Here is a 16,655-nt window from a genome sequence, read left to right as displayed (position 1 = left end):
CTGCTGTGTATTGTTCTGCAACTTGCTTTTTTCACTTCATGGATCAATTACAGCGCTCCCCATCAGCACTTAGAGATCTGTCTTTGTCTTTTTACCGGTGGCTTGGTAGTCCATTGTGTGGATATACCATGGTCTGTTCAACTCTCTTCCCAGTGGTGGATCTTTAGGCTGTTGCTGCTTTCTGGATTTCTGTGAGGTGCCACATGCCCTGTAATCTCAGCACTTTGGGAAGCCAACGTGGGCAGATTCCTTGAGCTCAGGAGTTTGAGCCCAGCCTGGGCAACATGGCAAAACCCTGTCTCTAAAAAATAAAAAAAAAAAAATTAACCGGGCACAGTGGTGCACACCTGTAGTTCCGGCTACTTGGGAGGCTGAGGTGGGAGATCACTTGAGCCCAGGATGTCAAGGTTGCAGTGAGCTGAAATCATGCCACGGCACTCCAGCCTGGGTAACAAAGTGATACCCTTTGTCAAAATGACCCGTGTCATTTTACCTACCTTCTGTCTCAAAAAAAAAAAAAAAATGCCATGTAGAAGATACATAGGGGTCTTTACTGACTTTAAATAAAGGTTCAAGTCAGTAAAGACACACATGTCTCTTCTACATGGCATTTTTTGGGGGGTGGGTAAGTTTCTAGAAGTAGAATGCATGGGTCACATGGTACATTTTATATTTCAACCTATACCATCAGAATATTTTACCCTAACATTTACAGCCTGGGTAGTAAACGCAGGGGTCTAGAGTCAGTGCCTTGTGTTTAATTCTTGGTGAACTCAAACCACCAATCTTTGCAAGAGTGCAAAGCATTCTTGGCACTTTCTTTGTGAAGGTGGGCCCATTGCCTCCTGTCTTTGGGCTCAGGTTCTTTGTCTATAACATGGGGATGGGGAAGGTGCCCCCTTCACATGTGGTGGCTGTGCCTATAGTTGTCATAATATTGATAGATATTTAAGTTGTTTCTAATTCTTTCCATGAAAATAACACTGGGGAGACTACCACTATGCATTCAATTCTCACCATGTGCCTAGGAGACAGGAGCTGCCATGATTCTCATTTGATAGATGAGGAAATTGAGGCTGAGAACTTGCCCATTGTCATGCAACTAGCAAACAAATGTGTCACCCAGGACACTGGCCTCAGAAGGGGTCCTAACCGGGTTGAGTCTCTGCTCACCTTGGTGCTGTGACCTTGGCCGTCTGTTGTCAAGTTGTCTGAGTCTCTGTACCTGTTTCCAACGACAGCTGAAACGCTCGCGAGAGACCGAGGTTCAGCTGAAGCCCCTGGTGGAGAAAAACAAGCGGATGAACAAGAAAAATGAGGATTTGTTGCAGAGTATCCAGAGGATGGAGGAGAAAATCAAGAACCTCACGCGGGAAAACGTGGAAATGGTGAGCTGTGGGCCCCTTGGGGCCAGCCCTGGCACTCCCAACTCTGTCTGGGATTCTCCAGCCCTGAACCTCCCAGTTCACATGTTCTGGGCCCCACCTGCCACCCACCTCCCCACGAAGCACCAGGAGCAGCATCAGTCACACATGTCTCTCCCTTCTCTCCACCTGTCTCACATTCACTGTTCTCTGGGTGTTTGTGCCCGGAGGGAGTCAGACAGCTGCGTCCTTAAACACATCCCCCATTCTCTCTGAGCCTCTGTTTCTTCATGCATAAATGGGAATGAAAATATCAACACTGGAGGATCATCAAGAGGATGAAATGACAGCATGTAAAGACCTCATAGGGAACGGGCCCAGAGGATACCCAGCATGTGAAAGCCATTACGATGATCACTGGTGATGCTTTGCAGAGGGGTTTCTCCTCCAGCTAGGATGCCTGGTGTTTGTGGTCGGGGCGGGTGTCTTGTAGTTGACAGTTTACAGAATGCTTTCAGGTTCATTTTTCAGAGTAATATCAACCCCCATTTTACAGCCGGGAAGACAGAGGCTCTGATGGCACACACGCCCTGCTGTCCGCACTGTAGCAGATGCAGGGATGTGTGTGTGTGTGTGTGTGTGTGTGTGTAACTGCTGTTGTGTGGAGTCCTCTCCTTCCTCTGCCTTCCCCTCCCAGCTCTCTAGGCTCATTTCAGATGTCATCTTCCACCCCCAGGCCCTGCCCATCCCTTCCTGTCAGCAGTGTGCATGGTCAGCCCCACCTTGGACTTGGCTTTGGTCTTCCCTGTCCCCTCTTCCAGCACAGGACAAGATGGCCACGTATTAGTCCATTTTCACACTGCCGATAAAGACGTACATGAGACTGGGTAATTTACAAAGAAAAAGAGGGGTTTAATGGACTCACAGTTCCACATGGCTGGGGAGGCCTCACAATCATGGTGGAAGGCTGTAGGCACATCTTACATGGTGGCAGACAAGAGAAATTGAGAGCCAAGTAAAAGGGGAAACCCCATATAAAAACATCAGAGACTCATTCACTACTTATTCATGGGGTGGGGGAACCGCCCCCGTGACTCAATTATCTCCCACCGGGCCCCTCCCACAACACGTGGGAATTATGGGAGCTGCAATTCATGATGAGATTTGGGTGGGGACACAGCCCTATCAGGCCATCCTCTCTTTCATCCTCCCATCCATCCTTCTGTCCCTGCACCCCTGAGCTCCACTCCAGCTCCGTCCCTCACAGACATTGTTGGCGGCTAACCCTGTGGTGGTCTCTCTCCCTGTGGCTGCAGAAAGAAAAGCTGTCCGCGCAGGCCTCTCTGAAGCGGCACACCTCCCTGAATGACCTCAGCCTGACGAGGGATGAGCAGGAGATCGAGTTCCTGAGGCTGCAGGTGCTGGAGCAGCAGCACGTCATTGACGACCTCTCACTGGTACATCTAGCACAGCTGGAGCGGCTGCCCCTGGTGGGGGTGGCACTGGTGACATGGGTGTCAGGAACAGGCGTTGGGGCTCAGGGTGATGCTGCTGAGCTGGGTCAGGGTCAGGCAGTGCTGACTTTGGGAGTCACCAAGCTCACCCTGGTGTGCACATTCCTGCTTCATTCTGCCATCAAGCAGCCTTGGCTTAAATGAGATCACTGGAACCTGGGGACAGTTTCCATGGCTACCCTTTTCTCACATCTTCTCCCTGGCTTGCTGTGGTTAAGAAGCAGTATCAGTTTTAAGGATGTCTTTTGGCCTTTAGAGACTTGGCATGATCTGTTCCAGAGAAGACTTTTTGTTTGTTTGGTTGGTTGGTTTTTAGCTTAGCAGTTGCAGACTGTGAGCTTGGGCCCACAAACTTGAACCTTATAATCAGACCAGCACCTTGCTAAGGCTGCCTGTGTGAGTTTTGGATGTGCATATGGGGCATGGATCTATCAAAGGGGATTGAGTATGTCCTAAGCAGGTGGGGAATTACATCCAGAGAATTCCAGAGCTCTCTGTGAAAGGAGCTTAGGCAATAGGAAGAGAACACCTGCAGGGAGCTTTAGTTGGATCTTAGAAGCAGAATGCGTTCTGCCCACCGAAGAGGGTGTGTGATGGTTCCATGCACTGGTCTTCAAAGAATAGAAAAGCTAGTGATCAAAATTCTAGAAAAGGCTTTGATTATAATTGTTGTATTCATTTTGTCTGCCTCCATCTCACTTTACCTCTTTAACTTCTCTCTTTCTTCCTTTCATCCATCCATCCATCCATCCATCCATCCATCCATCCATTCTTTCATCCTTCCATCCACTTACCTATGCATCCATCTATCCATCCATCCATCTTTGCTTCATTACACGAAAGACTCAATGCAGTTTAGGGTGAAGAATATATTTCAATGGAATAACAATAAAGTCAAAAGGTGGATAATAAACTCTCCCTGTAGCTCTCAGTTCAGAGAAGCAGCCATCACTTGGGCACTTAGAACTTGAACTAGCCATGCCTGGTGCGGATGGGCAGGCCCAGCTCCCTTTGAGAGCCAGTGGCTTTGATTCGTGAGATGTGAGCCTGGCTGGAAATGCCAACCGTTGTGTTTCCTTCTAGGAGAGAGAACGGCTGTTGCGCTCCAAAAGGCATCGAGGGAAAAGTCTGAAACCGCCCAAGGTGAGCCTGCGATGGTGCACCTGCCCTGCCTTGCCACTGTGTCACAGATCTGCAGGGCAGATGGGTCGTGGGAGGGGGGAGGTTTCACAGGGGTCCTGAAGTGGACACACACAACTCGGCATGCCTGATGATGAAAAGCCTGTCATCACTGTCTCTCAAAGCAACATCAATATGGCCGTGTCGTGCGACCCAGTTATTGTAATTTATTCATGGAAAACTTCCTGATGAATTCTCTACTTAGGCCTCAGGGTATATTCACCCAAAATTAAAAGCATAAATACTTAAACCTTTTGAAGGATTTAAGGGACATTGAGGGTTGGTTTATATCAGAGCATATCCTGTTCTGAAAATACTCAGGAGCTTTGTGTTGTGTTGGAATCATGCAGAACTGTCGTCTTTTTGGAAAACACAGGTCTGCCGTTTCCTAGTAACAGCGTCTGAAGGAGCCGGGCTTGTAAAATTCAAATGCCCACATGGACCAATCTGGAACTGATACCAAAAACAAACAAGCAAACAAAAACATAGTTCGCCTTTAAACTCATAAACCTATTTTTTGCTTCCACAAAGACACAGGTCTCCTCTCCCATTTTTTTTTTTTTTTTTTTTTTTTTTTTTTTTTTTGAGACAGAGTCTCACTCTGTCGCCCAGGCTGGAGGGCAGTGACGCCATCTCGCCTCATTGCAACCTCCACTGCCCAGGTCAAGCAATTCTCCTGCCTCAGCCTCCCGTGTAGCTGGGATTACAGGCATGTGCCACCACACCTGGCTAATTTTTGTATTTTTAGTAGAGGCAGGGTTTCACCATGTTGGCTAGGCTGGTCTCCTCTCCTTTTTATTGAATACAGGTGCCCCGTTTGGTTTATCTTTTGATCGAGATGTGATTATAGAGAAATATTTCTCAACTATAAGGAAAACGGCTGTGCAAATGTGATAGTGAATGGCCAAGGACATACAGTCTTGGTGTCAAGGTGGCAATAGGGAGTGGTGGGGACTGTGGCAAACTGGGCCCTGAATCCTGGTTGCTATAAGAAGGTGGACTGGTGACATCAGATAGTCTAGTCTTTCAGGATAAATGTAAATCCTTATCTGTTAGCTTCCTAGGGCTGCCTTAACAAAGTACCACAAAATCAGTGGCTTAGAGCCACAGAAAAAGGCTGGGCACAGTGGCTCATGCCTGTAATTCCAGCACTTTGAGAGGTCAGGGTGGGTGGATTGCTTGAGCCCAGGAGTTTGAGATCAGCCTGGGCAACATAGCAAGACCCTGTCTCTACAAAAAGTTTTAAAAATTAGCTGGATGTGGTGGTGCCTGAAGTCGCAGCTATTTGGGAGGCTGAAGCAGGAGGACTGCTTGAGCCCAGGAGGTCAAGGCTATAGTAAGTCATGATTGCGCCGCTGCACTCCAGCCTCAGTGACAGAGCAAGACCCTGTCTCAAAAAAAAAAAAAAAAAAAAAAAAAAAAAAAAAAAAAACAAATAGGGAAGAAGGGAAAAGAAATGTATTGTCTTAACAGTTCTAGAGGCCAGAATGCTGAAATTAAGGTGTCGGTAGAGCCAATATCCCTCCCTCTAAAACCTATAGCAGACCCTTCCTTTCCTTTTCCTAGCTTAGAGCAGTTTCCCAGCAATCTTTGGTGTCCTTGGTTTGCAGCTTGAACTCCAAACTCTGCCTAAATTTTCAGTGACATTCTACCTGTGTGTCTCTGTGGCTTCACATATGAAGCCACCACTCATGCTAGATCAGGAGTCCATCCTACTTCAGTGTGACCTCATGATCATTTAACTACATCTGCAGTGATCCTGTTTCCAAATAAGTCACATTCTGAAGTACTGAGGTTAGGACCTCAACCTATCTTTTTAGGGGGTACAGTTTAATCCATAACACCTTACTTTATGTGAAATCGAAGGACATAAATGTTGGATTTTAAATGTCCGTGACACTGTGGTCTGAATACAGGTTGGGCGCATCCCTAATCCAAAAACCCAAAATCTGAAATTTTCTAAGCACCAACATGAGGCCAGGGAAATTTCACACCTGGTCTTATGTGACAGGTTGCGGTGACAACACGGGCAAGACTGATTCATGCACAAAATTATTTAAAATATTATATACGATTTCCTTCAGGCTATGTATTATATATAAAGTGTGTATGAAACAAATGAATTTCATGGTTAGACTTGGGTCCCATCCCCAAGATGCCTTATTCTGTTCATGCAAATATTCCAAAATCTGAAAAACGTCTGAAATTCCTTCTGGTCCCAAGCATTTCAGATAAGGGACACTCAGCCTGTAAAATATATACCTGTGGGCCATGTAAAATATAGCTATGGGTGCAATGTGGCTCCCAGGCTGCCTCCTGGTTGCCTTTACTGCAGTGTTCAGATAATGCCACATAGAGTGGCCTGGCTCATTGATGATTTGCTAGGTCCTGGATTTGCGGATGAGTGGGTATTTACACAATCTCATTGAATTCTCACAGCCACCTCGTGTAGTTGGTATTATTTTTTCAATTTTACAGCTATAGAAGACATGCAGATATAAAATATAGGAAAAACTCAGAGAAAAATTAAATTGACAAGGCTGAGTTTCAAACTCAAGTCTGAGACTGCGAGTCCCAAGCTTTTCCCACCAAGCCGAGTCGAACACGGGCAAATCTCTGCACATCGACCTTGGAAACTCAGAAATGGGTAGTGGTTTGAGTAGAGCTTGTTTATATTTATTTATTTGTTTGTTTATTTTATTTTTTGTTTATTTACTTATTATTATTATTTTTTTTTTGAGATAGAGTTTCGCTCTTGTTGCCTAGGCTGGAGTGCAATGGCACAATCTCGGCTCACCACAACCTCTGCCTCCCGGGTTCAAGCGATTCTCCTGCCTCAGCCTCTCAAGTAGCTGGGATTACAGATGTGCCACCACGCCTGGCTAATTTTGTATTTTTAGTAGAGATGGGGTTTCTGCATGTTGGTCAGGCTGGTCTTGAACTCCCGACCTCAGGTGATCCGCCTGCCTCAGCCTCCCAAAGTGCTGAGATTACAGGCGTGAGCCACCACGCCCATCCTATATTTAAATATATACTTTTATAGAATACATAGAACCACATTATAGAATATCTGGGGGAAAAAAAAAGTGATCTATCACCCACGGTGCCTCCCTGGCACATTGTTGTTGCTGTTTTATTTCATTTCCCCAGCTGGAACTATTGGTGTTGCTGTTTTAATTCATTTCCCCAGCTGGAACTGCGGTATGCACATTTGCACCCTGGATTTTATTTAACATTAGACTGCCAGCCTTTATCCTGTGATAGCTGTCATTGTAAACATAAATTTTTATGGCTACATAATCTGTGGAGGAGATGGGCCATAAACTGGTTTACTGTTCTACCATTGTTGGGCACATTGCTTTCAGCTCCTCGGCACTAAATGATGCTGCAATAAATGTGCTTCTGTTTACGCAGACAGCTCTTTCTGGCCCAGCTCTATTTTATTCCCTGACTGTTGAACGTGTCATTAAGTGACTACACCATTATTTAGCTACCCTTTCCCCTCTCTTTGGACTTGCTGCTTCTGTAAATGTCGCCACAGCAACCAGCTTTTGTCTGGAAAGCTGTGTCCATAATCAGAATCGTGTCTATGCATCGATTCCCCGAAGTTGAAATGTGGCTCAGAGGGCGAGAAGGCTTTGACCAGAGAGCATCGCTCCCACCCCACCCCACTGCCTCACGGAAAAGTTGCACCATTCGGCACCGCTGCTGGGAGTGTGTGTAACAGCCGTTTTCACCATGGGACATATGTTTAAAAGGCACAAATCTAAAGATCGTGCAGTTTGTCCCATTAACGCGATGTGCTGTGGCATTACGCGCCCCATAGAGTTTCCACGTCGGGTTTTGAAAGTCCATTGTTGAGCCAATACTTTATTTTTAAAATCTATGTCACAATGCCTGGAATTAAACAGAGGTTTCTCTCCCCCCATCTTCCTGATTTATTTCCTTCTTTCTTTCTGTCTTTCTTTCTTTCTTTCTTTCTTTCTTTCTTTCTTTCTTTCTTTCTTTCTTTCTTTCTTTCTTTTCTTTCTTTCTCATTCTTTCTTTCTTTTTTTTTTTTTTTTTTTTGAGACGGACTTTTTACTCTTGTTGCCCATGCAGCAGTGTAATGGCATGATCTCGGCTCGCTGCAATCTCTGCCTCCTGGGTTCAAGTGACTCTCCTGCCTCAACCTCCCAAGTAGCTGAGATTACAGGCATGCGCCACTACACCTGGCTAATTTTGTATTTTTGGTAGAGACGGGGTTTCACCCTGTTGGCCAGGCTGATCTCGAACTCCAGACCTCAAGTGATCCACCTGCCTCGGCCTCCCAAAATGCTGGGATTACAGGCATGAGCAACTGCACCCAGTCATTCTTCCTGATTTCTGAACGTGTTTATGGGAGGAGAAATTCACAAAGGGTTAGAATTGAATCGTGATTTCCTACATCGCCTGTACAATGGGCAAGGACAGGGGCTGCGCCTGTCCTGCCCACTGTGGCCTGTTCACTGCCTGGCACAGAGGAGGTGTTGACTAAAATAGTCCCTAAATGGTTGTTGGCTAAATAAGCGAATTGCCTTTACTGGAAAAATGTACTTGTATGACACTGGATTGTCCCAGAAGAACGGTGATGTGTGGTCACTTTAATGAAGATAGTCCTGGGTCATTAGGAGGCCGAACTTGGGGATCTGTGTAGAAACTTTCCTGAGGAGGTTTAAGGTCTTTTCTATTCACTGTTTCCCGGGCCCACCAGCATTTTTTCTTTTTCTCAAGATTCAGTGTAGACTTCAGTGTGCACCAAGTTTTCTCCCATGTTCCTACATTGTTCCTACATCTCCCATGTTCCTACATTGTTCCTACATCTCCCATGTTCCTGGCATTGTGCAGGGCTCTTTGGAATTGGTACTTGGATCCATCTGGGCCTGAGCAGGTTTTGTAATCCAGAGTTGCCTTTCAGACCTAAGAAGCTTCTTTTCCTTCCCTACCACAGGCCACAGGCATTCAGTGCACTTGACTTTCTGTATCTGTGGGTTTCATATCCATGGATTCAACCAACCTCTGACTGAAAACATTCAGGAAAAAAAAATGGATGGTTGCATCTACACTGAACATATACAGACTTTTTTTCCTCTTCTTTTCGTTTTAAGACGGAGTCTTGCTCTGTTGACCAGGCTGGAGTGCAGTGGCGTGCTCTTGGCTCACTGCAAGCTCCACCTCCTGGACTTTTTTCCTTTTCATTATTCACTAGAATACAGTCTAAAACTATAGTCCTACATTCCTTAACAACAGGAACACATTCTGAGAAATGCGTCATTAGGCGACTTTGTCGTGCAAACATCATGAAGTGTACTTGCACAAACCCAGATGGTCTAGCCTCCTACACATCTAGGCTATTCGGTCTAGCCTGTGGCTTCTAGGCTGCCAGCCTGTGCAGCCTGCTACTGTACTGAATATTGTAGGCAGTTGTAACCCAATGGTATTTGTGTATCTAAACATAGAACATGTACAGTAAAAACACAGTGTTATGATCTTATGGGACCGTCGTTGTATACTGTTGGGGACTGAGATGCTGTTATGCTGCACATGACTGGGTTCACAGGGCATCTGCATTGTATTAGGTACAATATTATAAATAATCTAGAGATGAGTTAAAGTGTACAAGAGGATATGCGTAGGTTATATGCAAGTACTGCACCAATTTGTATCAGGGGCTTGAGCAGCCGTGGATTTTAGTATTCGTGGGAGGTTCTAGAACCAGTCCCCCATGGATACCGCGGGATGACTAGACTAGTTTCTTTTTCCCCTGAAATGCCCCCATCACTCTCTGTCCCTCACACATGGAAGTGCTGTAACACTTTGCCCAGGGCTTTGCTTGACAGAATACTGTGGTGAATGCATTGAAGGTTCCAGACTTTTCCAGAAATCTGACAGCCCTATCTCTGCTCTCCAGCTCCTGACTCTGTGTAAGAAAGACCCTAGCAAACCTCCCTGGACTCCCTGCAGGAGGGCACCTCCAATCCACTCCCACACTCAAGTTTGCAGAAGATGCAGTCAGGGCAGAGCAGAGGGTGCCAGCCTTTGTCTTCCTGGGACATTTGTGTCCCTGAGGGCCATGACTCAGTCTTACTGGGCCTGTCCAATGGTCCCCTTTTGGGATCTCCTCCAGGGACAAGACTGGTGTCAATTGTCTCATTTCCCAGGAAGCCTGCTGGTTCAGCGTGGGCTCATGTTAGCCCCAAGGGAGAGGCTGGGGGAGAAGGATCCTGAGTGGTTCCTTGGGCCGTGTCCTGGTGACTGGGGTACGGGGCTTGCTCAGGACCTAGACCTCTGGCCATGTGGCAGTAAATTGTGTTGCAGGCCATTGAAACTTGCACAGAAGCTATATCATCCTAGAGTTCTAAGCATATGCATAATGGCTAAACATCAGCACAGTTTACTCACACACTTTGGTTGAAGGTAGGACCGATCATTTTGGATAAGGTTGGGAAATTGTAGCCCCAAGCAGTAAGGGAGTCAGACCCTAGCTACTAGCTGGATGGGATTGGCCAAGTCACCTAAACTCTCAGAACCTCAGTTTGATTCGTAAAATGAACATTACATCCATGGGATCAAAGGAAGCTTCTGGTTCTTTGCTTGGTGCATAGCAGGTGATCAGAAAGTCAGAGTGTCTCCTTCTTCCTTTATCTTACAGCTCAATAACTTTCCTTTGGAGAGCCTGTAAAATGCAGATTCCCAGGCCGTGCCCACACCTGCCTCCCCCACTAATTTATAATAGTGAGGTGGGATCTCAATGTCTTTTGCAGTAATCATTCTTTAATGGAGGGCTGTGCACTGGGAACCATCAAAGCACCATGGGAAGGAGAGGCCCTTTCTTGAGCCAGTGCATCAGGGTCGTGTCCCCTCCTCCCCGAATGACCTTGGGTCTGCTGTTGCCAGGTGTTGGAGGATGCCTGAGGTCTGGTGGGTCATTTTTGTCCATGACTCTTGCATCCATTCTGATAGGACCTATCAAAACACGTAGGACCTATCTAAACTTGACCCCTATCCCCGCACCCCTGAGGCCAAGCCTGCTGCCTGGTGGAGGGAAGGACAGGTGCTGGCAGCTGGTTATGCGGTACCTTTGCCTGCCTGGGACACTCAAGTATCTTTGAAAAAAAAAAACAAAAACAAAGTCTTGCTCTGTCGCCCCTGCTGGAGCACAGTGGCGAGCTTACTGCAACCTATACTTGCCGGGTTCAGCCAAATTCTCCTAAGTGGCTGGGGTTACAGGCACATGCCACCAGGCCTGGCTAATTATTTTTTATTGATTTATTTATTTATTTTGTATTTTTAGTAGAGACAGAGTTTTGCCATATTGGCCAGGCTGGTCTCAAACTCCTGACCTCAAGTGCCCTGCCTGCCTCGGACTCTCAAAGAACATTTTTTCATCATGTGCATGCATTTTTCATTTGCAAGTTTTGCCAAAGCTACCTATTTTTTCCTTCGTGGTTGTTTGCAGTTGACCTTATTCCTAGGCTTCCTTCCCCACGGCTGTCACTGGTCCGTGAGCTCACGAAGGCTGGGTGGTGCCCTGGGATCCAGCTACTCGAAGCTGCTGGCACAGTGCCTCGCACTCAGAGGGGCTAATAGTAGTAACTGCAGGAAACCACTGGCTACTTCATGTCTGTCTTCAGGGCTGGCCTCGGTTGGTGTGCAACTGTGGGCCCTTTGCTGGGAGGGGCAAGGGCTTGTTCCCCCCGGCTCAGCAGTGACCCTGTCACCTGGTCCCTCCTCCATAGCAGCCATCAGGACTCATTTCGTGCAGCTCTGATCAAAGGTAGAGAGGGCACTGGTAGCAGGACTTTGTGCCAGCCTTGACAGCTGAGGGGCTGATGTAAACCAAAAGGTCTCTGAGGCAGGTCTCAATCAATTTGGAAGTTTATTTTGCTAAGATTAAGAATGTACCCTGGAGACAGATCTGAACCTTTCTCCAAAGATGATTTTGAGGGCTTCAGTATTTAAAGGCGAAAAGCAGGCTGGAGGGGAAAGAGGGAGGGTGTGGTCACATGACTGAATCCACAGGTTGTGAGAGAAAAGGAGCAGGTAGGGGAATAGTCCAAATTATGTAATTGTCTCATGCTCAGTAAATCAGCACTTTACATAAGATAAGGTGAACATGGAGCTGCTACCTGTGGAGATGCTTAACCTTTTCTCTGCAGCTCTCTGCTTACGAACAAAGGGAAAGGCAGCTTCTTGCATGACTCAGCTTTCAACTTAAGTTTTTCCTTTTGGTGTAGTGAACTGGGATTCACAGTTTGTATTTTTCTTTCACAGCAGGCTCCGTGCCAGAAGCATGGGATGTCCCTCTGAGCATTGCTCCATGTCCCACCTGCTGGGGGCCCTTTGGTAAAGGACTCGGGAAGATGTGGGTCCTGGGGATAGGACACTGGGACGATTATGACGAGACAGGAGCTGTGTCCTGGACCACACCCAGGCAGCTCAGCAGACAAGCACACACACCGTCTGTGCCAGTCCTGGAGGCACCGCCAGAGGAGCCGCAGCTGGTGTGGGTGGAGCAGAGTTCGGGAGGCTGACCCGGCCACAGAGGCTGCCTGGGTACCTTGTCCAGGGTAGCAAACATCATGGGGACATCTGGCTCCCATTTGCAGACTTGGGAATGGACAGGTGCCATTACCTATGGTGGTTCTAGGTCATTTGTTCACACAGGGCAGGAAACCCCAATGTCAGGATTGAGCAGGGTAGTGAGTCCTGGACTCAGGGAGGAGCTGCTGCAGAGGCTGGGCCTTTAGGCACCTGGCCTCCTGCCTGGTTTCAGGAGGTGACTTCAGGCCCCATGGGGAGGGGCTTGAGGCAAAGGTTCCAGATTGCAGCCCTGCCCCTCCAGGCCCCCGCTGTCTCAGGTCTGCACTGCCTGGGGCCAGGCCCAGGTATCTCAGGTCTATACGGCCTGGGTCAGGCCCAGCTGTCTCAGGTCTGCACTGCCTGGTCAGATGGTGCCTCATTAGGAAACATGGCTTAAAGCGTAGTCGGCACTAGATTGAGTAGCACAATCCAATCACACAGTTCATCTGATGGCCACTTCCAAAGGAATAGAGCATCATGCACTGTTGAAGTTGAAACATACATGAACTTCGCCCTTCGCTATGTGCATTTATTTTATGAATTGCCCATTGCCCTTTAATATTGCTCTGGTATCTGTCGAAGTACAGACATTTTACTTTTTTATGGTAAAGTCTGCCCAGTTTTTCTCCAGCATGACAGTTTTTGCTTTGGATGTTATGTCTGGTGACGCTTCTCCGAGAGATGGAAGACTCTCAGAGACACTCTTTCTGGGCAGGGGAATCTGAAGACTTTGATCTAGTTCAAAAAATTAGTTTTTCTGTTAGATAATGGTTTGTTTCTGTTAGATAATGGCCTATAAAAAATGGTAAAATAAATGCTGACAGAAGGATGGTAGAGAAGCCAATGAATTTGGCAAGTCTAGGGTGCGTATGAGGTGGTCCGGGGACAGCAGATAAATATCTGAAACACATGAGGACAGAGGCAGCTCCTCGGTTTGGTCCTGAGGGAGAATCTCTCATGGCGTTGCCATTGCTAGTGCTGCCCTGGGGGCCTTGTGATTGTCTGGGGACCCAGGGCCTGTGCCATGGTGTTGACAACAGGCTCTCGGCTCAGGGAGGATGGGATCTGGGAAGAAGGTCCCCAGAGAATAAACTGGCTCGGAAGCTGTCTTCTGTGACGAATGCACCCCAGCCCGCCTCTGGAAACCTCTCCCTTCAGCCCATGGTTCGTGGGGCCAGCATCGGGGCTGTGGCCTGGAGCTGGCTTCCTTTTTACTGAAGGTGCATCTTCTGGCGCACTCCTGTTCTCGGGACTCTGCAGCAGACGGATCCACAGGAAGCCGGGGAGACACTAGGGAGAATGTGTTAGAGGAAAGGGGGGTGCGTGGGGAGAGAATTGGTGCTTTTTCCTCGGACTGGAGGAAGCCCTGAAAATGGTTACCGACGAGGTGGCTTTTGCCTAAGCCCACACACTGGCGTGTCTGCAGCATCACGCCACCATGGAATATGTCCTCTTTGTGCTGTATTTCTCTTTCTTCCTGTGTCTCTGCGCCCTGGTGTGCCTGTACTTCTCTGGCTGCCAGGAGATGACCTATAAGCATGAAGGTAGGCAGCTGGTTTGGGGTTTTGTTTTTTGAGGTTCTGTGGAGGTCCCCGGCTGTGACCGACTGATGCTCCCGCCTGTGACAGGCAGCTCTGTGGAAAATGAAAAGAAGACAAGAAGACAGGTGGTTGAGAGAGGCTGAATCCGGTTGAGGGGCTATTTGTTTTGGGGGTACCTTTCTTTTTCCTTCTGGTTCATTTGACCCGCTAAGGAGAAGCTCCTCTGTATATTCAGAGTGTAAATGGAGAAGACGTGTTTACTCTTCATTCATTTTGCCAAAACTGATTTTTTTTTTTCTTTTGAGACAGGATCTTGCTCTGTCACCCAGGCTGGAGTGCAGTGGCACAGTCACAGCACACTGCAGCCCCAACCTCCCAGGCTCATGTAATCTTCCCACCTCAGCCTCCCAGGTAGCTGGGACTACAGGCGTCAGCCACCATACTCGGCTAACTTTTAAAATAACTTTTTGTAGAGATGGGTTCTCACTGTGTGACCCAGGCTGATCTTGAACTCCTGGGCTCAAGAGGTCCTTCTGCCTCAGCCTCCCAAAGTGCTGGGATTACAGGCATGAGCCACTGTGCCCAGCCAAAACTGAATCTTAATCTGAATCTGGATTCATCTGTAAAAACAAGTCAACAAGGAGAGGCTTTGGTTGCAAGGAACATGGAAGGCTAGAGGAATTACCTTTTTACTCAGTAGATGGGCTCAGAATGAGCAAATGGTGGACATTTTTGCTTCTAATGTGTCTCTTGTGAGGAAAAACCCAGAGACTCTTAGAAGAGTGGAGACATAGAAAAATGAACGGTGTCTTTCATGGTTGCCATTTTTTTTTAAAGTGCAGTGTGTGCCAATCATGAGAGGAAACCATGTTTTCTAGGTGGTTTTCCCCTCATTCCTTGAGAAGCAGGTGGTGAATTATTTCCTGCATGTGTGGAAAATGCAGTGCAAAACCAGTTGCATTGCCTTCAAGGAAGACAGCCACTGTGTTTTCACTTTAAACATTAATATATCTTTTCTATTTTTTATTGATAAAAGCCCAAATATATCAAGATATCAAGTACATGCAGGCTTCCTGCATAATATAATCACTCAACAAAACTTTTCTCTAAAGGAAACAAACTAACCCAGTGTTATAAAATGTTACAAAAAAGTTAAGGCCCGGCGTGGTGGCTCATGCCTGTAATCCCAGCACTTTGGGAGGCCTAGGTAGACGGATCACTTGAGGTCAAGAGTTCGAGACCGGCCTGGCTAACATGGTGAATGAAACTTTGTCTCTACTTTAAAAATATGTATATACAAAAATTAGCCAGGTGTGGTGGCACACACCTGTAATCCCAGCTACTCAGGAGGCTGAGGCAGAAGACTTGCTTGAACTTGGGAGATGGAAGTTGCAGTAAGTTGAGATTGAGCCGCTGCACTCCAGCCTGGGCCACAGAAGGAGACTGTCTCAAAAAAAAAAAAAAAGAAAAGAAAAGTTAAAATGTTTTTTAAAAATACTCCACATAAAAACCTGAGGGGTTGGGTCCCAGACAACTCATTGCTACTATGGGAACTCTGTGTGTGCTGGTCCTGGCCATGGGTTCCTCTCCATTGCTGCAGGGTTCAAATTGGACTGCCCTTTTGTGTTTGGTTTCTGCCTTAAGAGCTGCTTCCTCTTTCCCTCAAAGCAGCGTAGTTCCGTGGAGTCTTGGTCTCTGGGGCCATATGATATGATACTGTCGGGGGCTCCACTGCGTCTGGAGTTAGGCTGTTTGCAAAGGCTGCTCTACTTTAAACACAGGCGGCAGCATCGGTAGTTAATGCCCTGTATTAGGGCTTGAGAGTTCAGTCCTTAACTAGCAGTCCTGCAGGGTCTTTGACAGCATCAGTAGTTAATGCCCTGGATTAGGGCTTGAGAGTTGAGTCTTTAACTGGTAGTCCTGTAGGGCCTTCGCAACGGATCATCCTAGGTAATTGAACACTGAGTCATTACCCCCAGGAGGGCCCCTGACGCTGATGTGGATGGTCACAGGCCAGCAGTGTGTCCTAAATGTTTAGAAAGTGTGTGACTTGAGGATGCTTCCTGGACTACAGCAACAAATAGACCCATCCCCAGAGGCCTTACGATTAGCGGTGTTTGCAAGAAATAAGGTCAGCTCAGCAGCTGCTCAGAAAAATGTGGAACCTGGAGCTCAGGGGGATGACCTGTGTGTGCAGAAGAGCTTGAGTGCTGCAGATGCATCACTCCTGTGCGTGCCATTGTCACCATGGGGTGGCACTACCACTGCTCTCTAGAGCTTATTGGAAGAGTCCATGATGCCTGAAGTCAGGTGGGCTTCCCATCCGGAGGGGAGATTTGAGTAGATGATCGTCTCCAGCCTCTGCAAGGAGAGAAATGACATTGAAGTCAATGGTACCCATAGTCCTCACGTACCTGCCAGTGAGACTCATCTGGAGCATGTAACCACATGGTGCC

The 16,655-nt window shown here is 47.4% G+C and overlaps 2 protein-coding genes across 2 annotated transcripts in view; both read left to right on the top strand.

Annotated features, from left to right (window-relative positions):
• Positions 1–16,655, top strand: part of JAKMIP1 (janus kinase and microtubule interacting protein 1) — a 173,651-nt gene that overhangs the window by 117,774 nt on the left and 39,222 nt on the right. The window contains exons 6-8 of the mRNA XM_008017951.3: positions 1,242–1,388; positions 2,681–2,821; positions 3,962–4,021. Of these exons, the coding sequence (XP_008016142.1) occupies positions 1,242–1,388; positions 2,681–2,821; positions 3,962–4,021 (348 nt within the window). The remainder of the gene's footprint in view (positions 1–1,241; positions 1,389–2,680; positions 2,822–3,961; positions 4,022–16,655) is intronic.
• Positions 8,137–15,552, top strand: LOC140710568 (uncharacterized). Its single transcript, XM_073012518.1, has one exon. The coding sequence runs from the start codon at positions 14,097–14,099 to the stop codon at positions 14,232–14,234; it is 138 nt and encodes a 45-aa protein (XP_072868619.1). The 5' UTR covers positions 8,137–14,096; the 3' UTR covers positions 14,235–15,552.

The sequence above is a fragment of the Chlorocebus sabaeus genome, chromosome 27 (genome assembly GCF_047675955.1).
Source record: "Chlorocebus sabaeus isolate Y175 chromosome 27, mChlSab1.0.hap1, whole genome shotgun sequence".
Classification (NCBI taxonomy): Eukaryota; Metazoa; Chordata; class Mammalia; order Primates; family Cercopithecidae; genus Chlorocebus; species Chlorocebus sabaeus.
Note: the sequence above shows the minus strand (reverse complement) of the source record. Positions and strands in the feature narration are given on the sequence as shown.

Bases quoted from the DNA above. Each gene is read 5' to 3' on its own strand.
- LOC140710568 (XM_073012518.1), top strand. From the start codon at position 14,097: ATGGAATATGTCCTCTTTGTGCTGTATTTCTCTTTCTTCCTGTGTCTC.